This window comes from Paroedura picta, chromosome 1 (assembly GCF_049243985.1).
Source record: "Paroedura picta isolate Pp20150507F chromosome 1, Ppicta_v3.0, whole genome shotgun sequence".
NCBI lineage: Eukaryota > Metazoa > Chordata > Lepidosauria > Squamata > Gekkonidae > Paroedura > Paroedura picta.
Genome location: NC_135369.1, coordinates 147,915,829 through 147,942,273, shown reverse-complemented (window position 1 = coordinate 147,942,273; position 26,445 = coordinate 147,915,829). Strand labels below are relative to the sequence as shown.

The window sequence follows — 26,445 nt, the reverse complement described above, 5'->3', positions numbered from 1 at the left end:
AATGAAACCATGTGGGTGTTGAACCATGTACGAACTGGTTCCCCACACACAGTTTAGCTAATTTCAACTATGCCAGTGCAATGGCTTCCATGAAAGAGCCTTAGTTATAGTGAATGATGATGATGAATTTCAAATTGGGGAAACTCAGAATATGAGCTCACCCAGTTCAGAAAAAAACAAACAAAAACCCAGACCGCTTTGAGTCAGACCAGCATCCCAATAGATTTGGATTGAACTTGAAAGAGGTTTTTCTCTTTACCTTCCTGTCTAGATACCTCTGTTCTTTCATAAACAACACAATCCTAGCTTTGCAAAAGAGTATATGGGAGAGGGTTGTAGTGGGAAGGAGAGTTTTAAGAAGAATCAGAAGAGGCCTCTTCTAAGTCCTTAACTGCCAAGGATTCACATCCTTCCAGGGTTGATGATGATAATGATGATGCTTCTGGGAGCTCATTCCACCAGGTTGGGGCCAGGACCAAAAAAGCCCTGGCCTGGGTAGAGACCAGGCATGCTTCTCTGAGCTGGGAACTACACGTTGATTCACACCCATAGAGCGAAGAACCCTGGGGGGTGCATAAGCAGACAAGCAGTCCCTCAGATAGGCAGGGCCCAACCCGTGAATGGCCTTAAAGGTCAAACCCAAACCCCTGAATCTGATCCAGGCCACAATTGGCAACCAAAGCAATTGCATCAGGACAGGCTGAATATGGGCCGTCCAAGATGTACCAGTGAAAACCCTGGCAGCTGTATTTTGTACTAGCTGTAATTTCCAGGTCAAAGACAAAGGTAGGCCCATGTAGAACGAAAAAACGCCATTTTAAATAGTGGAATTCATCGTTATGCATACCTGCCTTTGTAGTGGAATCCAGTTGTGCTTCTATCGTTTCCCACAGGTTTCCGGTCTCGGCAAAAATCGCTAGCCAGGAAGTGATATTGCCGAGCTTTGTCCCGCCCCTGGCTGTCAATCAAACGAGCAGCCAATGGGCGGCCGTTATCATGCTCCCGAAAAGCCCATTTCCCTTTAAGGAAGGTTTTAAAAACACACACACACACATGTTACAACGAATCTGCGTTGATTCGTTGCAACGGAGAGACCCATCTAGCTAGCAGGTGGTGTTTGAGCTGCCGTTTCATCATTGCCACGCTCCCCCCGAGTGAAAAAATATATATCCCCCCCCCCACCGCATGGGCGCGATTTTCGGCAGAAAATAGAGTGAAAAATAAAGGGAAAATAAACCAGCAAACGGGGCTGTGTGGTGCTTGGTGCTTGGTGACTTAAAACAGCTCTGGGGAGGGACTGCAGCTGGGGAAGCCTCGCTGGGTAAACGAAGGGTCGCTGGTGCGTTGATCTCCGCTCGCTCCGAGAAAAAAAATGGCGATCGCCTCGCTGGAAGATCAGAGGAAAGAGCCAGGGGGAGGGACTTTGCAGAAACCACAACAATGGTAATGCACAGAACTTTCCCGCTAGTGTTGCAGAATGGTTGCAAGAGTGTAGTGCTTTCCGGAGGGTGAATCCACTTTTTGGGATTTCCCTGAAAGCGCTACAATGAAGCGCTTTTTGCAGATCGGTTTCAGGAGTGTTGCAGATTGTCAACGACGTTGTGCATAACAGCAAGTTAGTAGCAATTTCAATTTGCAACCATTGTGCAATTTTGAACAAGTGCAGAATGGCCCTTTGTATTCTGGGACGCAGACAGGCAGACCAGCATCAGCCCTGTGAGTCTAGAAAGTGCAGGAAGATCTAAATAAAGATTTACAGCCTGTACCTGTAAATAGTGAACAAGTAAATGGCTGGAGAACCATGGGAAGTGACTTGACTTTTTCCAACCTTGGCCAGGCAAATAAAAAAACAGTATAAAAAACCTTACTAAGGTCAAGACTGCTGTGCACAGAGAGTCTTCCTCTTAGGGTTGCCAGCTTCCATGTGAGGCTCGCTACCCCACCTCCCTCATGGGGAGTCTGCTATGGGGTCAGAAAGGGAAGATGATTAGAAAATGCTTTGAGACACCTGAGGCCTGCTGGGTCACGGTGGCCCATTCCCAGTTCTCTCATACCTCTCACAGCCCCACATACCTCACAGGTTGACTATTGTGGGGAGATGAATGGAAAAGGTGTTTGTAAACCACTTTGAGACTCCTTTGGGTAGTAAACAACAGGGTTACAAAAATCAGTTCTTCTTCTAAGGAGCAACCATGAAAGAAGCATGTGGGCACATAACATTTTATCAACAGTGAAAAAAGGGAAAAGAAGGAACAGGGTGGACACCTGTGTACTGTTACTACCCCATGTGTATTAGGGCAGAGGGGTATTTCGGTGTCTGGGGCCTAATTCACACAAGAAGGGAAATGATGCAGACCTGGGGGGAATTGGTTGCCATGTAATCTCCCCCTAAGAAGAGTCTCCAGTCTGATTTTCCCTTCACATATCTGAAGACATGGCTCTGGACAGCTCATCTGTAACCACTATGCCACAATTCCCAAAGGTCAGTCCTCTCCCACACTCAACAAACATTCCACACCACAGGTTCTTGACACCCATATCTCCACACCCATGCCCTCATTTGCCATCACGCCACCACAACCTCCCACACAACACACACATTCAACCCCATGCCCTTACGGACTGGACAACTCCTCCCCTTCCTCTTCCCACTGCCAAGCTTTAGCGCCCGTTGTATTCTTAGATACAATGGGCTTTGCCCCTAATATACTCCATAATTCCTTGGAGAAAACTGTAGCCAGAGCTTTTGATTTCCAGCTAACAAGAGGCCCCACAAGGATACTTCTCGTAGCTACGTTACTCAATTCCTCTTTACAAAGACAAAGTGTGTTTAGCTGGGAATGGGAGAGCTGGTATGTATTTCATCAATCAATTTGTTATAATTAGCATCTCCCCCCCCCCAAAAAAAAAAACCTTTAAGACCTTTGCCATTTTCATTGGGAACATATACAAAACGTACATGCCTACACAGTTTTGAAGGGAGGATGGGAAGAGAGTTTTGTATAACTGTGCTTGTTTACACCTGTCCTTGCAAATAAGTAATATTGCTTAATGGGTGCTTAAGTAGCAGAAAGCCACAGTAATGCAGAAGAATACAGAATAAATTGTGTGCACTCTAAATTCTAGCATTTCCTGACACTGGTATGAGTCAAGTATAGGAACAAGGCTTTCTGCATTTTACATAGCACATTAATGGAAATTCGAAGAAAGACATAGCAGTTCTTATTCTCTCTCTCCCTCCCCAACTTTATCTTCTATTTTCTTGTTCAAGCTACAATGCCTGAGCTGCCACTGGGCAAAATCCCAGCATATGTAAGTTGTCAGGCTTAATTGGAACATCCCCCCCTCCCCCCAAAGAAACCTCTTCCACAAATGAAGGAGAATAAAGCAACATGAAGCAAAAGAAAAAAAAACAAAGTGAAAAACATTTTTCACACATTTCAAACCTAGTTGAAAATGAAATACAGTTGCTAGGGAGAAGAAAATCTAAAGGATCAGTTTCTTTTGATTTGAAAAGACACAAAAGGTGATTTACCTGCAGCTGTCAATATTGTTTTTGTCCACCGCATTAGAAAGGGTGAAAGGTCCCAGATTATTGATTTCTGTGACTTCTATACAGCCTGTAAAATTGTAGACAGGTTCTGTCACCTAAAGGGGATAGGGGATCAAAAGAGTTAGATTTCTATACTAGTTGTGATACATGGTGCAAACAATCCTTAAATCACACACTTTCCTGCCCTGGGGAATTTGGCCACATTCTAGACATCAGCTGAACTGCAATCAGGTTACAGCGCTGTATAACAGCATTCTTGAGCAGCATTTTTACAAGGCTTTCTTTGAACACTTACATGAAAGATTTTTGAACACAGAAAGCATGATACAAATACTATTATTTGTATTCAGATTTAAAGTTCTCAAGATAATGATGACAAATCAGCACTTAAGGTTTCTTTTGGTACAAACAAAGCATCTTCTGTATTTATGATTATATTAGTTACAGATGCTGCCTTATTGTAGAAGTTGACTGCACATTTCAAAGAGTATGAAATGGAAAGATATTACAATAAACGGACATCATCCAAACACAGTAAAGCCCTACTGATTTCGGCAGGAAAGGTTGAGACGTGAACTTAACTGTCCCCCTGAAATCAATGGGAATTAATTTTAGCTGGATTGTACCCAAAACGTATTAACTCTATATATTTTCTTGCTAATAATTCCTAATCATCTTCTCAAATTGATATTTGACATTGATATTTGGAGCAATTATCATTCTGTAGCACTCTAGAAAGAACTTTGCCATCTTTGCTCAGAGAGTATAACATTGACTTCAGAAGAAAAGTAATTTCTGTCATGTTAAGAGTAGTGACTTCTAATCTGGTAAGCTGGTTTTGATTCCCTGTTCCTCCACATGCAGCCAGATGGATGACCTTGGACTCATCACAGTCCTGATAATGCTGTTCTCACAGAGCAGGGCCCTCTCAGCCCCACCTACATCACAGTGTAGCTGTTGTGGGGAGAGGAAGAGAAGGCGATTATAAGCTACTTTGAGACTTCTTTGGGCAGTGAAAAGTGCAAAATAAAAAACAACTCATCTTCTTCTTCAATACATATTAAGCCTCCCAAGGAACACAGAATAGTAAGACTGGAAGAGGACCAAAGATCATGCCACCAAAGGAGAAATCTTTTACCTATTTGTCCCTGAATGCTAAGTTCTGTTATAATCCTTGATTCTCCTATTTGGTTGCCAACATGTGTTGGTACTAAGTATTAGTTAAAGAAGGGAAGAGAAGCAAAAGCAATGTTACCATCTCACTATACTAAGAAACAGCATTAATGTGCCAAGCCCTATTACAACCTACACAATTTATCCTCTTCTGCTGTAACTGCTTAACCGTGGTGTTTTATGCACTAAACTTATGTATTCTATTACTACTAGGGGACAAGCCCATTGCATTCAGGAATACAACGGGCACTAGATTGGGGGGAGTGGGGTAGAAGAACTGGAAAGGCTGCAGGCAGCTGTTAGGGCAGTGGTCCCCAACATTTTTATCACCGGGGACCAGTCAATGCTTGACAATTTTGCTGAGGCCCGGGGGGGGGGGTAGTCTTTTGCCGAGGGACATTGCCGCCGCCTGAGCCCTTGCTCCACTTGCTTTCCCGCCGGCACCCCTGACTTCCCGCTGCCCGTTAGGCAGCGCCGAGGGGGAGCCCTAGCCATGGCGGCTGCTGGAGAGCACCAAAGGTGAGCCAGCGGCAGAGTGGCAGGGCAGCCCCCGAGGCAGCAGCCGGGGAGGACGAGGAGGAGCCGCAGCCCGGTACCAACTGATCCCCGGATTAATCCCAATCCCCGGACTCCCTGGGAACTCACCAGCAGGGACAGCTCTCACGCGACAAGAATCTGCAGCCTCCAAGCCTTGGAGGGAAGTTGAAGGAGGAGGGGGTGGTCAGGAGTGGGGGATGGAAGGCTATTGGCTGGCTGCTGGACAGACAGGCAGCCTGGTTGGAGGAGGAGGCACTCAAGGCGGGACAGCCACCCTTAATGGGTGTTAAGCACTGCATGGCACATAAGCCATGAGACATGCTCCTCCTCCAAGCCCTTATCAGAAATATTATGTGGAACAGATGGTGTCCTTGCCCAGGCTTTTCCTCTTCTAGCCAGGGCAAACTCAGATCTGCTGCTGAACTGTTGCTTCCTTTTATTTAGTTCCATTTATTACAGCTGGCATGGGGCTAATTTTGTCAGGGCTGTGACTCTTGGGACAAAGCAAATCCTGGCAGCCAAATCACTAAAGAGGTAAGCAGGTGGATAGAAACAGGGGAAGAAAACCCACTTTCTTCTAACCCAAGCAACCAGGCTAAGAAAACTAAATTACAGTCAGAACCTTTATAAGACAAATAGAACTCCTCAGGGCCATCTGATCCCTGCTGAGCTGACCAATGAATGATGTTCCTCTGGCCCTTGATATAACACTGAAGTTCAGCAGAAAGCAAGCCAGAAGATCCCTACTGTGACAAGCCATCATAGGAGAATTACGAATTACTTGAGCCTAGAATTCTTCCATAACTACAGTGCATCTTCAAACTATAGTTCTCCTAGAATGGCAGTTTCAGAAGGCACATTCTATGGCATATCCTCACTGAGGTCCTTCCTCTCTCAAATTCCATCTTCCACAGGCACTGCTCCCAAGTATCCAGGAATTTCCCAAGCAGCCACACTTAGTAATCTTGTATCATAGTAGCACAGAGTTTATGGTACTTAGGCTTATAGGGACCAGATCTCTCACTATGATGGGAGACCTCCTGCCCATGTTTCTCCACTGCTGCAGTACTGGGAGAAATTTGAGTCAGTAATATTATAAACAGATCTGGCCCCATAACCATGGAGATGCTCTAACAACCTCCTCAAACTCTATGTAAAACTATAGAGTTTGGGGATATTGCTAGAGCATCCAGGCAACATGTGGCATTATACTTGGTCATGTGGCAAGAAGTGAACTGCAGAATTGCACATCACCAATCAATGGCCAGTCCTAGTTGCAGAAGGTCCCAGGGGTTAGTCTTTGGCTGGCAGCTGTGACAGGACCTAGTTAAAAATGACAGGGTGACTGGTTCACGACTCTCAATGGCTTACTCATTTGCATTTCCCAAGCTGTGATCCTTTCCCAAACTGTGCGTCAAAATGAGAAAATCCTCAATTGACCTTGATTTGCTTCCAGATCTAACTTCCTTGTTCTCCTTATCTCTGCTCTCTTCAGCTCATTCTTCTTGGCTCTTCTTCAATTGTTCATCTGCTCACTGGTTTCAAACTACCTCAAATACACACACCCTCCAATCCGACAAGATGCTTCCAGGAAGCTTACAAGCAGGCCCTGAATGCTCTTATTATGTCTGAAATGCCAGATTTGTGTTGAGTAAACATCTCATGTAATCACTTCAATGATTTGCTCGTATCTGAAAATGAACAGTATTACAGCTCATTTTGTGTCTGTGTGATTGTGGCATCCAGCTGGCCAAATAGCTGCTATAGATGTATGCTCATAATTTACTGGCCTGCTTGGATTATGAATGCCCTGGGGTCATCATGGGAAGGTCATGCACACTGAAAATCAGTTACATTATAGTGTACGTGATGCTTCAGTGCCTGCACAGATGGTAACATTAATCAGTTGGTGGCATTCATCATGCTGGCCCATTTTCAGAACTGACTGGATCAAAGTAAGTTTTTAGGAAGCTGTGCAAGAACACATAAATCTAATTAATGCAAACAATCACAAATATGTTTCATGGGAGTCAGCCTAGGAGATAACATACACCAAGCACGAACACCAGAGAGTCAACTCACATAGCCTCTTCTGTTTACATCCCAACAGTATCAAGAACAGTAAGAAAACCACCTCTCTTGTAAGGTGAGAATTGTTCCTGTTGACTGTATTGGGCAAATGATTCAGATAGGATGGGACAAGGGAAGGAAGACTGCCAAAGCAAAGTACTTGGAAATTGAATGTGAGAAACACTGATGCAGTCAAGAAAAATTGGCAAGGCTGGAATAGAGAGACAGACTGTTGAGAGGCTATAATATTTGTACAGCCCAGAATGCAGTGAACTAAGAGTTATGGAGCAGAAATGTAGTACATGGGGTTACCAGGCTGTACCAGCTGGGGCTTTGGGGACAGGAACAAAGGTGGGGATACACGTGTTGCATGACCATGATGTCATTTCCTGAAAAACATCCTGGAAGTCATAGCATGTTGCTCTAGGAATCACTGGAAACTCTGCGGTAAAAAACATAGCATTACCAGCAATTCCAAGAGTGATGTGATGGAAGTCCTAGGTTTTCCCCACAACTAGCATCTAGCCATAAATAACAACAGCATTTACAAATCTTCTGAGTAGTGATTGGAAATGGCAGTTGCTGGTGGGAGGTTTCCTGCTACCATGGGAGACCTGGTAAACCTAGTAGTAGATCTGCTAGAGAATGCAAGAGAGATGGCTCCGATATGCAATGCATGTAGCACTGAGCAGTATTACTTTTCTTCTGTGCACAAGATCTCCTACTCTGGTATGACCCATGTTGTTCACTTAGTTCCATGGCTCTTTTACTTGAACAGTCATCGTTCTTCCCTACATATAACATATTCCAACATTAAATCAAATTATTTTCAGCTATAAGATGATGACTTGCTGTGTCATTTTTTTAAACACACATTTTCTTTCATTTCCCCCAGTCTTAACCTTCTTGTGTTGTTTTATGATTCTTTTGACCTTCCCCATTTCATCATCACAGAAGTGCTAATATTTTAAATCCAGTTCTTATTCTTGCTAGAATAATCAGGGAAACAATAGCCCCTGATAAACCCAGCAAGGGTCAAAAGCAGCATAGTTACGACATATCAGCTGCTGTCTTCATCTGAGCACTTTTCAACATTGCTAATGTCAAGTTAGTGTGGGCAAAATCATCACCATAGCAACCTGAAATCTATATTGCACGCAGAAGAGCAAATTAACAATGCAGTTTGGGAATATAAGGGGGGGAAAGTGGTAACGGGGTAGAGGGAAAAAAAGGTTATCTGCATTTTTCTTGAAGATGGTATTCTTAGTGAATATTTTGCTTTATAGCATGATAGCCAGAAGACAGAAATCCACCGACTGGGACCCTGATCACTTCCATGGGATTTGTGATCAGTATATTTCAGAACATAATGGGTTTCCTTTCAGATGAAAATAAAATAGTTATGAGCATTGTCTTCTTGCCCTAAGCACCAGCACCTCACAAGCATTTATGTCGAGCAACACCCACCACATGAATTGTACTAGGCTAAATGAACTGTGGAAGGAATATGCATTTGAGAACAAAATGGCAGCTAATAGGAAGGGCAAAGAGAGGCTAAATGCCTTTGTCTTTTGGGGGGGAAATGCTGTGGAGCTTTTGCTGGACTCATATCAGTCAGCAGAAGTTGTTGCCCTCCCAGGCTTCATCAACATTTTTTTACTGAAATTCATTTACAGTCATACAGAGATGCACTGAATTGCATACTCCTTTGAAAGCTTTCAACATCAGTGTTCAAAATTCAGTGATCAAGATTCCCCCCACCAGATGTGTAAAAAGGACAGCCCATCATTTAGATCTTGGTTTAAAAACAAAACATATAAATAGCAAATATCTGTCATTTTGTATTGTACTTTGGTTCTAAGATATTTAAGGGGATGTTCACATATAAACATGTCACCTTATTCGTCCCCGATTGATGACCTGTAGCAGAATGTACAAACTGACTCAGCTGAAATGTATCATGTCAGAGACAATATAAAAGCTCTTGGCTAGTGACAGCTCGTTGACACCTGCTTGTTATATAATGTGGCACTCAGAGTAGCCCAAAGCTTAAATAGGATAAAACCAAAGAAGTGTGGTTCAGCTCCATCAAAGGTAAAAAAAAATAGATGGAATGAAGGCTTGTTGGAAATATATCATCTTCAGCAGAATTCTTCTATCTATTCTCTATTATACTTTGGATCTAAGATACTTAAGGGAGTGTTCACTTGAACCCCAAGCACAAACACTGTCCATTTTCAGTGGTTTTGAGTTAACTTTCATAATTATCTAGGTTATTAGCTGGTGGGAATAATAAATAAATGTTTTGTGGGAATAATTAATAAATGTTGATCTGCTATCACCTTCTGCACAATGAATTGCTTTAGAAAAATGAAATAACAGAGGCTATTGCTGGCACCTGGTATTGCATTCCAGACCCACACTACTAATTCCACCACAGTCTTATTGGCTAAGAACTATAGCAAGTGTTTCCTCATTGTTCTTAGAAGCAAGCTGGGTAAAATAGTCCTACACTGTCCTGTGTGCCTCACATAAATGCCCTAATATCTGTAGTGATTCAAGGAGAGACTACAGAATTATGCTGCTGCCCAAATCAAAAGGGCATTGGAGCCTAATGAACGGCCTTTAATATGTTTACTGTATGAGTCACTGAAGCCTGAGCAGAAAGAGCCAGAATGGATGCTTTTTTTCCCAAAAAAGAGTTGATTCTTTCTCCAGATAGTGATATTTAAAATGCAGCGTATTATTCCCATCTTGGAAATGAGACATGAGTTATTGTTTCTGTTTATTTCATTAGATAAGAATCCTCAAGACTTTCCACCAAAATATAAACGACTGTTAGAAATGCCCCTGTTTAATCATAATAATCATAATAAGCAGGTTGAACATTCATTCCTTTTGCCAGCAATTTGTTCCAGGATTGCAAATAGTACCAATGGACATTTATTTTTTTACTTTTCCCCAAATGTCCAAAATGTAATTGTAAATATTTTGCTTGTGTGACTTTCCCCCATCATTGTCCTACCTAGATCCATCATTTTAATACGATGGCAAATCATTTTAAGAGAAGAGTTTTCAATCTTCCCAGAGAAATGTGGTTGGTTTCTTCTAACCTTGCCTGCTTTTCCTGGCTGACTCGGAATTTGTTTTAGGGAGCATCAGGGTTCAAATAATTTGCCCATGTGAGTTTTGACACCGCTTTCCCCATAGCGGATTTTCTCTCATCCGTTGTTTCCCTAATGCATATGTAGGGGACAAAATATACCATTTCATGGTTGTGCTGATCAAGATATGGCTGGCGTGGAAGATCTCTAGTCATGTCCAGTTTGTTTCCCTGACTAATTCCCAAAGTTAAGGATATTCAATTTGGTTGAACTGCATTTATATGTTTTCAAAATGGTGCCTGGAAACTGTTGTCTACTTAAGCTTTGAGCATGCATCATTATGAATGAGCCATCATGAATGATACTAACTGATGAATGCCTTCAGTTATGCAGATGCACAGATAGTGCATACAATCTGATACTGAAGGGTCTTCCTCTAGCCTAAGAAATCTTGCTCCAATTCAAGTTGCTCTTCTTCCAACAGAAAAGCTTAATAATAAACTCGTTGATTTTAATTTACTTATAGATGGATTGAGACACTGGTTCTTCTCTTGAACACTTTCTATTTGCCACTGATATGTTATTTCTTGTTGGGTTGACCATAATGTAATGGGTTAAAATTAAAAGTTAAATGTTTTCAGAATTTTTATTCTGTAGATGCTCAGGGGCAGACACCACACCCTTCTCTACAGGAAACTGATGTTTCATACATTTTCACAACATCCCTACAATCTGATACCAAGAAATCTTTACTTCAACTTGAATCCCATTATATCCATTTATTAAATTCAGCTGCTCCTTCAATAGATTTGTCATGTCTCCTGCAAAAACATACAATAGTTTCCTAACTTGGCTTGCTATGGTGGAACCTTTATACCATCAGTGCTTCCCGGGGGGACACATTTCAGTGTCGGAGACGATCCAGTGCTGAAATGTGTCCCCCATGTGTACACAGCAATGCATGCATCTCTGCAGAATGGCGCCGCTGATGTGGAATCGGCCTATTACTGTTCTTTTTCACTGTTCCTGTTTACTTGCAGGATTTGTTTGTTTGTTTTTTGCCTCTTCTTTCTTCTTATGCCATATGCTTTAGGACGTTTCCCCCCTCTACGGATGTCAAGATAGTCATGGCTAGACAACAATCTTGAGAGCCGAGTCTCCAATATTGGTAATTCTTTATATGTGGTAATCTTTTCCCCCACTCTTTTAATCTAAAAATTGTATGTAGCTTTATGTATATTTGAATTTCTTCTGAACACTATTGTTGGTATTTATACACAGTGGCTCTTGCCTCTTTTTTTTCAATGATCAGAGGAAGACACCATACCCTCTCTCTACAGGGGACTGATACTAGAACCCATCCTCTGAGGTATGACAGAAACAACTGCAAGAGCTAAATTTATGAAAGAGGTCACCGACTTCTCTACAAAAAGAAATGGAAGAAATGAAAAAGAAACTAATATTTTGAAAGGGAATAAAGGAATCAAATATATATACAGTGAGTGCTATTGGAAAACATTTTGGAAAACCAAAAGAAAAGATTACTGGACAGTATTGATTAAAATATCTTCCTGGGTACAGTCTCATCTTGATATTTTGGGCACTGTAATGTATTCAAAAGTGCCTATGGCTGAACACGTGAATGACAGGCTTATTAATAACATGCTGTGAGAACACTGATGTTGACGGCTTTCAAAGTGTGGAATAAATTCGTCAAAACTGCAATTTAAGGCACTTCTCAAGATCACGCAAAGCAATTTTTTCCTGACTTACCAATTCTATCAGCTGTATTCATATAATTGGGGGAGATAAAAGTTCAAAGGAAATAACTGAATAATTTAAAAGGGTGTTTTAATAAGGGGCCTGAATTTTTTTTATATTGGACAAGCCCTATTAAGGAGCATAAAAATAAACTTTTCAAAAACAAATCCCCTGTGCACTGAATAATATTTTTATTTATTTACTTTTTTATTTCTAATGGTTTGCATTTTTGTTTAAAAAGCAAAATATCAAAACATGTTAATTAGATTTTGGTGTATAGTTTATTATTTAAGTATAAATATAGCAATTGCATTGCTATAGAAGAAAAGAAAAAAAGAAAAAAAAGGAATTATGTTTTCTCAGCACATATGGGAATACTGTTGTGTGCCTTTCTAAAATCTTGTTTTTATATTACACAAAAACACTGCTTTGTTATTATGGAAAACCCACAAAAACAAATAAAACATTTCATTCAGGGAAGCAGATTCTTTGTTCATCTGTCTATTTATGTACAAATCTCAAATGAATCAATATTTTTCTTGTGCAAAATCCATTAATAGCTTCCCAAAATTCATAGAAGACAGCTGAAGCAAAACCCATGACATAATACAACCAGCAAATAATAATGGAAGAGAACTGAGAGAATATATAAATATCACATATGGATTTGTATTTAACATTTATTTATTATATTTATATACCACCCTTCCACAAGCCTCTAGTACAGGAATCCCCCCCCAATTAAGTTTTCAGAAATGCTTATAGCAGATTCTGCTAATATTGCTCCCAGCATACATGTAGGCCCCCACCAATACATTTATATTTCCAGTTTTTCTACATGTTGCCCTAGAGATTTTTTCCATGAGCCTTTATATGTTCTGTGGTGATCAGCCTGCCTCCTAAACTGGGTCAAGGGTCTCACACAAATAGACAAATACAGGAAAGTTTCTCCTCAACCATAGGTCTTTCCTATCCTAGCAGGAGGTAACATCTGGCACATCTGTACACTGCCCGTGGCGCCGCGGGCGCCACGGACTAAATAAAACCGTAAGCCCTCCTGGGGCGGGATGTGTCCGGGATGAGGAAGGGTCCGGATTGGACCCTTCCTCATGACAGACAATCGGAGAGACCAATTGGCAGGCGCGAAGCGCCTGCCGATTGGTCCCTCTGATTCCTAGCAACTGCGAGCCGCGCGCAGCGCGGCTCGCAGTTGCTCCCGGCCTGACGCGGCGAGAGGCGCTTCGCGCTTCTCGCCGCGTCAGGCCGCCGCCCGTGGGAGCCCCTGGCAGTCGCGCGGAGCGCGGCTGCCGGGGGCTCCCTGCCCGGCGGCCTGACTCGGCGAGAGGCGCTTCGCGCCTCTCACCGCGTCAGGCCGCCGCTCGAGGGAACCCCCGGCAGTCGCGCGGAGCGCGGCTGCTGGGGGCTCCCTGCTTCCTCCATTGATGGCGGTTCCTCCGTTGATGGCGGCTCTTCCGCTTCCTCCGTTGATGGCGGCTCTTCCGGCGCCAACAGTCATGGCGCCATCGTCGATCGCGCTGTCGCTGCCGCCGCCGCCGATGTGTGACCTCGCGTCAGGCCGCCGGGAGCGTGGCTTCTGGGGGCTCCCTGCTTCCTCCGTTGATGGCGGCTCTTCCGGCGGCAACAGTCATGGCGCCATCGTCCATCGCGTCGTCGTCGCCGCCGCCGCCCGCATCTGATGTGGGACCTCGCGTCAGGCCGCCGGGCAGGGAGCCCCCGGCAGTCGCGCAGAGCGGCGGCGGCGACGACGCGATGGACGATGGCACCATGACTGTTGCCGCCGGAAGAGCCGCCATCAACGGAGGAAGCGGCGCCGCGATCCCAGGCGCCGCCCTCCCAGCGAACGGCGGAGCCTGGGCCGCGATCGCCGCTGGGCCCATGCTTCGCCGCCAAGCCGCAGCAGCAGCAGCAACTCCCCCGCCAGCGCCACGGGCCACCGAAGAGCCGGCAGCATGCCGAGGAGCCACTTCAGGAGAGCCGTGGAGGTGCGCGTCGAGGAGCTCAACCCGCAGCCCAACCCGCAGCCGAGGAGCCACCGAGGAGCCGCAGCCCTCTTTCAGGTAGCCTTCCGTCCCTCGCTCTCGCCGCTGCCTGCTAGAGCCCATTGTATAAAGAATACAATGGGCTTTTTTTACTAGTAAATAAATAAAGGGGAATACTAAAAGCTTAGTTAACAGTTGCAACATATCAGGGATAAATTCTGAACCTTATTCTAGAAATGATACTGCTGCATAATGACCTCACTCCCTTAAATTTGTGATTAATCAGGAGAAAATAAGAGAAATGGAATGTCACATTATATAACAGATTCATGAAACAAAGCCCTTCCTTAAAATGATAAGAATGGATTCTCACTTTCTTTATAGAACTCCTATTTCACTAGTTTCAGCAGTGCCCAGATTTGCAAAGCTCCTGTGGGAGTGCCTTGGGAAATTAATTATGGACAATACTTCAGATGTGCTGTGAGGGTTCTTAATAATAACACAGCAAAATCTATGCCTGGGCATAACCATAAACATGGAAATAAACTTGTATCGGAGGCATATATACTGACAGACATATTTAAGATTGAGATGCCAGAACATTTAATTATAATTACCAGAAAAAAGATCAACATTCAGTTCCTTTTCCCCACATTGAACAGCACAAAATGGAACAGGCTCTCTAAGAATAATGTGTCAGTTCAATTTGCTCAGATTTTGATACTTTCCTTTAAGCATAAGAATACCAAACTGATTGCAAAAGTACAACTTCGGTCTAGGACTTTGTGGGAATCACTGATACATTTGCAGGCATAAGAGTGAGAAGACTCCGGAGTGATACATGGGTTATGGGTAAGGTGACCAGACTGCCCCACTTTTGGAGGAACATCTGGGGGCACCTGGCAAATTGTACTTAGGTTAAAATTGAAATATATATAAAAAGGTAAAGGTATCCCCTGTGCAAGCACTGGGTCATGTTTGACCCTTGGGGTGACACCTTCCAGTGTTTCATGGCAGACTCAATATGGGGTGGTTTGCCAGTGCCTTCCCCAGTCCTTACCGTTTACCCCCCAGCAGCAAGCTGGGTACTCATTTTACCGACCTCGGAAGGATGGAAGGCTGAGTCAACCTTGAGCCGGCTGCTGGGATCGAACTCCCAACCTCATGGGCAGACAGCTTCAGACAGCATGTTGCTGCCTTACCACTCTGCACCACAAGAGGCTCATTATATATATATATATATATAACATTACAATACTATTTTAGTAGTAGTAGTATTCTTTATTACGGTCATAGGCCAGCAAAATCAAAACAATTTCACAGTTACATAAATAATATGGCTAAAACACAGTTTTACTCATAAAATAGCATTATGTTAAACACTTAGACTATGAGTCTGCTAAAATATAAATTAGAATTAAATGGAAATATAGGAAATTGTTCTAAATGCTCTCAGGGTCTCTAAGTTTTAGTCACCTTCCACCGCCTTTTCATGGCTGCAGCACAAAACCTGGCGACACTATATGTGATGGAACAATTTGTGTCTGTGAGCAGCAGGGAGATATAAAATTGTCCTGAGCACCCTGGGACTCTATGTAACCATGGTGTGATAAATATGGAACGTATGTCATCATAAAACTGACAATACAAAAGGATATGCTCCAATGTTTCTATTTGACCAGAGCCACAGGGACACTTCCTTTCAACATATGGAGTTTTCTTGTATCTCCCTTCAAGTACAGCTGAGGGAAGGGCATTGCAACGAGCTAAAGTGAAGGCCCTCCGGTGGCTAGGCACCTCAAGATTCTTTAAATAAGCCAAGGGAGCTGTGACATACCTGTAGCCTTCACTAACAATGAAGGCAGAGGTATTCGCTAGATCATGTTGGCGCTCTATATCCACTACTCGCTGTTTGATAACCTCTTTAGCTTGGTCAAAGGCCATCCGAACAAGAAATTCTGGAGAAAATCCCAAAGCTGCGATTTTCCCCCTCACTGATTGTTTCCATGAAGACTGGAAGTCATCCTTCATTATCAAAGAAGCTAATCCACTTAATACTATTTTTGCATTCTATGAAAATTTTTGTTGCTCCATATAGACCACATTTTTAATCAAGAACCCCCCCCCCCCGGTCAATGGTGTCCCACTTTACCAATGTTAAAATCTGGTCACCTTAGTTATGGGAGATTCAGGTTCCAATCTCCTCTCACTATTAAGCTCATTTAGGTTCATTCCGCATAGTGGTGGCCACGGCAGGCCACTGCCGGTGTGTTGCTGTGGAGCTGCATGCTCCGCAACATTCTGTGCCCCAATCTGTTCTACTGCGTGGGGGGGGGGGCACAGGGAGTCTTATTTTTCAGGAAGGTGGGGTTGCTGCACAGGGAAAGGTAAAGGGAAAATGTCCTATTCCTGCTTGCCTTGAAAACTCTATGGTTGACGCATTGAACTCATTTGTGACGAAGGCTAGAACTGACATAAATATCACTTTGTCAGGCTGGACCACGTGTGCCATAAAATGTAATGCCAGGTACCAGAGGTATATACTTTAGAAAGGATACAGGCAAACCCCATTAACAATATTTTTAATTGAAATACATACAAAGCAACTGATTCCTAGCAGTGACATCAATTCATTTACTAAGGAACCCACAAAAGCCCCAATAAATTTAATATGCTAGACTAGTTTTTTCCCCATGGGATAAGATAAAAGAGAGAGTGTGGGTGTGTGTCTTATATTTCCATACAAATTAGATAGCTTTTGTATACATAACACTTCGAGGAGACAAATGATCTTCCTTGCATGTAAATAAGGTCATTTTTCAGTATCCCTCCTGTATGCCCAGCCCCAGCAGTAAAGTATAGCTATGATGCCACTCTCCCTCTTTGTTTCCTCTCTTTCCTCATTCTACTTCTGAGGATCTTGAAGGGGCACACTGGACTCCTCTCTCTACCACCCCATCCCCAACAACAGCAACCCTGTAAGGTGGGCCAGACTGAGCGATCAGCCCCGTGACCCAGATGACAGGGTCCTGGCTCGGGGGGGGGGGGTCTGAACCCAGATATCCCTGATTCCCACCTCCAGTTCTCATCCCTCCCGTGTTTTCCATAGAAGCAATGGAGCTAAGTGGAAGTCCTGAAGGAGAGGCTAAAATGTCCGTGGGGTGCTTTTTGTCCTCTCACAATCCTTTCCCCATCACAGGCTGAGGACAGGTGATGGGGAGGAAGGCCACCTTCCCCCACCTACCTCAACACACATTTTGCATCCTGAATCCAGGGCTGTTCAGAAGCCTCCCAATCTACCTGCTGGCTCTCCTCCTCCTCTCTCCCCTGCTGGCCCTACCTTTGTCAGAAAACCATTGCTTTGCACATTAGCTCTTGCCAACCTCCCTCACAGTCTCAATTTGAAAAGAAACCATGAAGCTGTTCTGCTCCACCCCTCCTATTTCCCCTGTAATGGATTTGCCAATCTTTTCTGAGCTGTGGTTAGAGGAGGCAGGAAGGGGGAAAAATGCCAGGTCTCCTCTTTTCTGTCTTTGCTGCCATTCCTCCCAACTATATTACCTCAGCCTATTTGCTCTGCTTTCTAGCCTAAGGTGACCAGATTTTAACATTGGTAAAGCGGACACCATTGACCAACATAAGTACAATTTGCCAGGTATGACCAGATGTCCCTCCAAAAGTCGGACAATCTGGTCACCTTATTCTAGCCGTTTCCTTTCTATTTCTTGACTTCAGCTACACACACCTCACCACCTGCACCCACTCATCATCCCTGCCAGAACAGCCTCCTGCCTTCCCTCCCTAGCACCAGTTGCTCACAGTCTGGATAAGAGCCCTGGATGGGCTGGTTTCAGCTATGACTTGATGACAATTTCTACCATTTGATAGCCAAGTTTAATGGGGGAACCCAGACAGCTTTTGGACATATTAAACAAGCCAGTAATACCTACTGCTGAAGACAGTCCCTTCTTCTTGTCTACTGGCAGCTACCATTTTCATAGGCTCATGCCTATGTGCCTCAGCATCTTGAGAGAAGCTTCTCTGGCCCTGGCAGTATCAACCAGGTAGGACTTAACAGGGAAGTGAAAAGCTATGGAAGTCCATCTAAGAGCCAGCATGGTGCAGTGGTTAAAAACAATGGCTTCTTATCTGGTGAGACACCTTAGATTCCCCACATGCAGCCACCTGGGTGACCTTGGGCTTGGCCCAGCCCTGATAGTGCTGTTCTCACACAGGCAGGGCCCTCTCAGTTCCACTGACCTCACAGGGTGCCTGTTTTTGGGTAAAGGAAGAGATATACAATTGTAAGCTGCTTTGAGACTCCTTCTGGTAGACAAAGGCAGAGTTTTTATACACATTAATATATACACATCAGTATATAATGATTTTTGAAATGTGAGTTGTTATATAGTCCCTCTCTTTTTGGTGATATTTTTGTATTTAAAAAAAAATTATATTATAAAAAACTAGGCCAGTAATCCGGATATTTGGCTAGAAAATTGGAAGTTTGGGTCTGTGTTAGTCTCTGGTACATAGAGGGTTCTCTGAAGTGCAGTCAATTATGTGAAATGTCTCACCGATTTCAGTGCAACTCACTTAAATGTAATTTCTTTGGTGTTGCAGCCAAAATTGCAGCAGTTTAGATGCATTGAAGAAGTATCCTGGTCTATCAAAGGTGAAAGTCAATCACAGTAACAGTTTACTATTTGGCTGGATATTTTAAAATGTAGGTTGAGTTGCCAGTTGAAATTTATTCCATAAATTCTATCTTTCATTTCTCAAAATCACATTAATGAGTAAAATAAATACTTTTGGAAAGAGATAAAGCTGGACAGGAATGGGCACACCTTTGGATACACTAAGGGCCATTCCGCACTCATTCAAAATTGCACAATGGTTGCAAATGGAAATCGCTACTGATTTGCTGTTATGCACAACGTCGTTGACAATCTGCAACACTCCTGAAACCCATCCGCAAAAAGCGCTTTATTGTAGCGCTTTCAGGGAAATCCCCAAAAGTGGATTCACCCTCTGGAAAGCGCTACACTCTTGCAACCAATCTGCAACACTAGCGGGAAAGTTCTGTGCGTTACCATTGTTGCGGTTTCTGCAAAGTCCCTCCCCCTGGCTCTTTCCTCTGATCTTCCGGCGAAGCGATCGCCATTTTTTTTTTCTCGGAGCGAACGGAGATCAATGCACCGGCGAGCCTTCGTTTACCCAGCGAGGCTTCCTCGGCTGCAGTCCCTCCCCAGAGCTGTTTAAAGTCACCAAGCACCAAGCAACACACAGCCCCGTTTGCTGGTTTATTTTCCCTATATTTTCCACTCTATTTTTGGCTGAAAATCGCGCCTGGGCGGTGGGGGGTGGGGTATTTTTTTTCACTTGGAGGGAGCGTGGCAACGATGAAATGGCAGCTCAAACACCACCTGCTAGCTAATGGGTCTCTTCGTTGCAACGAATCAACGCAGATTCGTTGCAACGTGTGTGTGTGTTTTAAAACCTTCCTTAAAGGGAACGGGGCTTTTGGGGAGCATGATAACGGCCGCCCATTGGCGGCTTGACGGCCAGGGGCAGGACAAAGCTTGGCAATATCGCTTCCTGGCTAGCAATTTTTGCTGAGACCGGAAACCTGTAGGAAACGCTAGAAATGCAACTGGATTCCACTACAAAGGCAGGTATGCATAACGATGAATTCCACTATTTAAAATGGCGTTTTTCCTTCCGCAACCAATTTGCTATATAGATCCTGGTGCGGAATGGACCTAAGATACCCCTATTGTTTAATTAACAAAGATGTGATACTGTAGACATTTGTTTATATTCAAGGTATCGGTTTTGTCTTTTGAAAAAAAAAAGAAGAAAAGATGGAAGAAGCTATTATATACTAGTAATTTCAGGTGTTTTATAGACTTAGGGTTAGGGATGGGCACAAATTGAAAAACAAATGAGGCTTGTTTCAGTTCATGACTCATGGCTGAACCAGAAACCAAACCGGGAAGCTCATTCATGAATTGAACTTGTTTATGTGGTTTATTGTCCATGGGGTCACGATGGGTTGGACACGACTTCGCACCTAACAACAACAACATGTGGCTTATGGTTCTGCAAGTTCATGGTTTGCAGAAAGCCCCCAAAACAGCTGAGCTGTTTTGTGCAGTTTCATTAAAGTTTAAAGGAACTGCAAAATGGTGCAAAAACAGCTGCATAGTGGAGAGGCAGTCCTCACCGCACAGCTCTTTCAGGCTGTCTTTTTAAATCCATTTAAAGTGTAAAGAGACTACAGAAGATATCTTAAAGAACAGCTGTGTGGTGATGAGGCACTCTCCATTGCATAGCTCCTTCCAGCTGTCTTCTGCAGTCTTTTTAAAGTTTAAAGAAACCACCAAAGACCAGGTAAAAGCAGCTGTGCAGCTGTTTTATATTTTTGTGGGTTTTGCAGGGAACATAAAGCAGCGGTTTAAAGAGACTTCAGGTTTCTTTAAACCACCACCTTCTGCTCCACACACGAACTGCCACAAACTAAACAAACTGCTCTAACATTTCATGGCAGTTTTAACAGTGAACCCATCATGAACTTCTGTTCAAGAATCATGAACAGGGCAAAATTTGTCATGAACTTTGCTTCATGGTTTGGTTCATGCTCATCCCTATTTAGGGCTGCCAGTTCTCCCTAGCCACTAGGAAACTCCTGTAGATTTGGGGGTGGAACTGAAGAGGGCAGGGTCCTCAGTGAGGCCATAGAGTTTACCCTCCAAAGCATCAATTTTCAACAGGGGAACTGATCTTTGTAGTCTGGAGTTGAGCTGCAATTCTGGGGGACCCCAGGTCCCACCTGCAGACTGAATGAAAAAATCCACAAGCTATAATAAAGATATTTCTCAAAATCCAATTGTCTTTGTTTAATGTACAACTAAGTAGAAGTAACCAAGTAGTAACCAAAACGAGTTCCCAATTTCAAAAGGAAACCTTCCTCAGTGGTTACCTCCTCAATAATGGTGAAAGTCTACATTTTTTTTGCTCAAATATGACTATTACCTCAATTCTATAATTCTATAAGTATCACATTGGCATATAGCTCTCTATGGGGAAATTTCAATTAGTTATTTTTCTCAAGGCCAATTCTATGACTGATGGGGAAAAAAGAGTTCTGGTTTTTCCACTTACAGAATCATCCAGCAGTGGCTAGTTCCAACAGATCTGGCTCCAATGGACCCAGAAATTTTAGAGCCAATGGCCAGTTATTGTGGCACAAAACTATGTGTAATTGTGTTTAAAAATAAAATGTAAGACATGTATAATAGCACGTTCTCTATGATGTTTAAAGCTTACCACCCTCACTTCTGATGCTTCACCTCATGACTTTGGAATTGTATTATCCTACACTATGCCAGGCAACACAGAGATGTTTTCCATCTCATTTGTTTCCTGATTATTTTTTAAAATCTCTTACAGTCCTTTAAAGCTTCAGTTTATCCCGATTCTGCATCCATTTTTCCATTGCAGAGATATGCCTTTTTCTTTATATTACTGGAAGAGAAAGTCTTACTTTAAAAAAGAAGCTGGGAATTCAGACAACCTGCTGCAACTATCATTATAATGCTACATAGATATATTTTAGTGCAATATTATTATTTTAAAATGTAGCCATGATTTTTGATATATCAATATAAGGGCACACACAAAAGAGAAATGGGGTTATATGATGCCACCAAAGATACCACCAGTGACAACAGACCCCTCCATTGAAAATCCTTATTCTTTAAGGCATTTGATGTGAACTGATTCCACAACTGTGGAAATGCAGTGGGTGGGCAGAAGTAGAATAATCATGTTCAGACTGATTTCATTGCTTGTTGATTGTCTGCCAAGCAAATCAGTAATAAATCGAGCATGCAGAAACACCCTGAGTGATGCTACAACAATTTTGGTTACTACTTGGAAGATGGCCCTATCTGGGGCTGCCATATTCTTCAAAATATTTGTTTCTAAAGTTGATACATTCAGATGATAATCGTCACTGCCATTTATTCCTTGTGCAAAATAGCTCCTAACATTAGAAAGGAGGAGGAAGTTTAATGACTGACTCTAGGTAATCAACTATTTAATCAACATTGCAGGTTGTTTCCTCTCTGTTCTCAGGGGTTGATAATTGAGAGAGAGGATTGTGTGTGGTTTCCTTGGCAACATAACCTCTCTGTAACAAGTCATCAGTGTGGGAAGTTCCTGTGAAGTTCCACAGGGCCCAATTCTATCCCCCATGCTTTTCAATCACTGTGAAAAGTTGTTAGGACAAATCATTTGTAGCTTTGGGAATGATGCAGATGATACCCAGCTATAAGTATCATTAGTCAAATCTCCAAGTGATGAACTAGAGGTCTTAAATTCCTGTGTGCTGCTGTGGTATACTGGCTGAAAGGGAACAAATTAAAACTAAGCCCTGAAAAGACATAGTCACTGTGTCATCACTGACAGTCACTGGTATCATATTTCTGCAAGAATCCTGCAAAACATGTCATGATGAAAATACATTGAAAATAATGGAACGGGACTTGATCATTGCTTACTTGAACTCAAGAGCATTCAATGAGACATGGGTAACCTGGTTTTGCTTCAGTTGCACTCTTAATTAAATTAGAGGCTCTCTGGTTATTAAAAATGCTCAATTGTATAATTTAACTGTACTATTTGCTCCTTCACTTCTGATATTAAAAATATCTAATTACAAAGGTCAGTAAATCAAAACTATTAATCTAAATGTTTCAGAAATCCATTGCCACCCCTCCCAATTCTCCAGTTTATGTAGCACAGACTGAAGAAAGAATAATCTAGAAATCTGGGCTAGGTGCTAGACCATGTCTGGAGCCATGGGGCGATCTCTCTCCCCTGGGTTACATCATCGAAACACTAATTGTCTTCTGTACTGATGCCAGAACAATTGAAACATTGGGGAGGAGTCATGTGTTTTAACTGCCATTGCTCTCTGTTTTGTACTTCTGGGGGTTTGGGATTAGTGGGATGGTGTGATGTTTTTCTGGTGTTTATGGTTGTATTTTATTATGTTTTATTGAATGTAAACCATCACAAGCCAGCTATGCTGGGAATGGCAGTATAAAAATGGAATAAATAAATAAAATAATGTGAAAATAAAGGAGAGACTGGAAACAGTGGGGTGAGATGCTGTATATCAACTTATCATCCAGTTTTTGGGCTGTATGTCTCTGGGGTTTTTCACTTTACCACGGTAGGGCCTGTAGCCCGACCAACTGCTTTATGCGGAGCCGCCTTTGAAAAGAGCTTGGAAACTTCAACTGGTGTAGAATGTTGCAGCCAGGATGATGACTGGAGTGGGGCGGAGGCACCACATCACTCCAGAATTGTCCCACCGACACTGGGATCTGGTCTGTTACATGGGCATAACTCAAGGTGCTGATATTGATCTTTAAAGCTTATGAAAGAAAGGGGGAAGAAGAAAGGGTCATCTTTTCAAAGTAACAGAAAAAAAGTACTCAAGTACAGAAGGAGACAGCATAAATATATTCAGTATCTCTACACTATTATTTTGTTTCTGTATTTTGACCTTTAAAGCTCTACATGGCTTGGAACTAGGGATGTGCATGGGAAAATAAATCTGTACATTTAAGGTTTGGGATTTCCTGATTCAGTACAAATCGAATCAACTGAACCACTGATTTAGTATATCAGTTCAAGTTTGGCTGATACAGGAACCTTGAACTGATTCAACCCAAACAGCGCCAGAAAGCTGATCTCCGGGAATCAGCTATTTGGTGGGATCATTCAATGTCTTGCTTCAGACCCTTCTGAGGCTCTGGAGATGAGGTTCTGCTCAGCCTGGGAAGGGCCTGGAGTGAGGCATTTAACAGGCCTGACAAACAGCTGATCCTGAGGAGCAGGGTTCTTAATTCTTAACCAGACAAAGCAAGCCCAAATAATTTTGGGCTTCTTTGATTCAGCTGATTTAAACAATGTTTGATTCAGCTCGAATAAGCTGAAAAAGTACTTGAATCAGCACTGATTTGAGTATTCATCCATTAATTCATTCATTTCCATGTATATACTGCTGTCCCTTGTGGCTCAGAGGAGATAATAGGAAACGTGAATTGTGTAACAGTACAGTATAAATTCAGTAACTGTACATTAACAATGTAGTATCATCAATGATAATAATCATAACATTAGCAATAACAATAAGCATTTTTCAACAGTTAACATATAAACAAGGCCACAGCTTTATTACTTCCCATGGGAGGGTTGGGAGAGGGAGCCTGACCTAGCAGTCAGCAGACTGCACCAACACCCCATGGAGTCCAGAGGCGTCCTGGGGATCCACCTCATTCCCCGCTGGGAGAGCAGATCTCCTTGCCTACTGGAGTCTGCTGCTAAGGGAAGTGACCTATGCGGGGGAGCCAAAAGGCACAAACCTCAGTTGGCTGCCCCCAGGCCACCTGGCAAAACGAGCCCCTGGCATCCCCTCTGGGTCAGCCATGCTCATTTACATGCTGCCTCTTAGGGAGGTCCCGAATTCCAGGGTATCTGATTGCAGGACTCCCTGCCAACAGGCTCTATCCTATGCAAACCCACAGCTGTGATGAAATATGAACCACCAAACATGCACTTCAAGCACTGCCACAAGTCTGTTTCCACATAAACACAGGGTGGGTAAGAAGCTTCTCCATGGCGTGCGGCTACTGCCTGCCCCCATGGACTCTGCATACAGTGCGTGTGTGCAGTGCACGCCACAAAAGGGCTGTTGGGACAGTCACGTCCACCTCCAGCCAGCTCTCCGCAGCATCAGCGATAAGTCTTTGCTGCTGCTTTCTTTCAGCAGCAGATGAAGACTAGATTGTTTTACTTGGCATTCCTTCAGTTATCCTTTCTTCCTGCCCTGCATTTAATTGTTGCTTTTACATATGTGCACTTTATTGCATTACATATTCATTTTAGCTTGGTTTTCATTGTTTAAATTATGATTTTTTACTTGGACTTTAATATTTATACTATGTGTTATTATATATGTTTCCGGTTTGTTAGCTGCTTTGGTAGATCAATAATAGTTTTGGTAAATCAAAAAATAAAAAAACAGACTTTTGACAAGCCACTTAGAACACTTCTATGTGGAAGAGGATGCTATATTGTGCTACAACCCCTTAAAACATTATCTGGCAATGACTTGTGACTTCTAGTTTAGTCCTGTGGGTCATTTCAGATCAGGATGTTCAGGTCAGGCGGCCTAAGAATCATCATGGGCTGGGGTCAAACCATGTGGGAAGCAGTTTATTAAATTCCCTGGAAGCACTGCATTAGTCCATAAGATTCCACGCAAAGACAGCAATGTTCTAAGATGCCTCCTTTTTTTGCCCACTTAGCCACAACTGGAGATTTGCCTTGTTTCTCATACACACATATTTACCGAGAGAACTGAGGACCATATGCAGGACACTTAAAATACTAAGCTATGTGCGCAAATCAAAATGCACCTACTGCAATGTTATTGTGAATAATAACTTAAGCTAAATAATGCCTTATTTCTCAGTTCCAAAGTTCCAGTGCAATTACCACCATGCAAAGTAAAGTCTCATTAATTGTTTGATGAGGTTGTGTTATGGCACAGGGAATGTAAAATAGGTGCACTTGAAGGAAGATTAAAGGCTGTTGTCAAATACTCACACTAACCGTTGATTGCATTAATAGTGTTATTTGTGCTACTGTAATTGCTGCAGTAATTTATAGTTCTGGGCTTATTATTATTACAGCACTGGAGATGTCAACTGTCACTATTTCATATTCCTTCTCTCTGTGTAAGAAAGCTCCTTGGCTTAATTAAACTGTATAATAAAACTAAACCAGCCAAGCATCTTTAAGAACTAGGAAATCTGATGCTGCAGAAGTCATTTTCTGGGCAGCATGAGGAAGAAAGATGGAATGGAAAACACGCAAGACCAGTCGTAGGAGGGTGTTTGCTTTTGAGCCAAACTACAAATTATTTCTCTTCACTTCTTCTTTCATCATCAATGCCCAGTAAAATATGGTCAGGTATTTTTAACATTGCTGTGTAGTGTGTGGGAAAGGCTTATGCTTCTCATTTTACAAACCAGGAAATTAATCCATAAAATGTATATTATTGGACCCAGAAAATGCCAATGTGATGAGCAAAGATGAAGGAAGTATTTGGCTTTCAGCAAGACTTGATTATCTTATCTATATGAGAGCCAGTTTGGTGTAGTGGTTA

The 26,445-nt window shown here is 42.8% G+C and overlaps 1 protein-coding gene across 1 annotated transcript in view; it reads right to left on the bottom strand.

Moving 5' to 3' along the window:
- The window catches only part of LOC143822494 (protein eyes shut homolog), a 672,231-nt gene that overhangs the window by 250,684 nt on the left and 395,102 nt on the right, over positions 1–26,445 (bottom strand). The window contains exon 21 of the mRNA XM_077307707.1: positions 3,536–3,648. Within this exon, the coding sequence (XP_077163822.1) occupies positions 3,536–3,648 (113 nt within the window). The remainder of the gene's footprint in view (positions 1–3,535; positions 3,649–26,445) is intronic.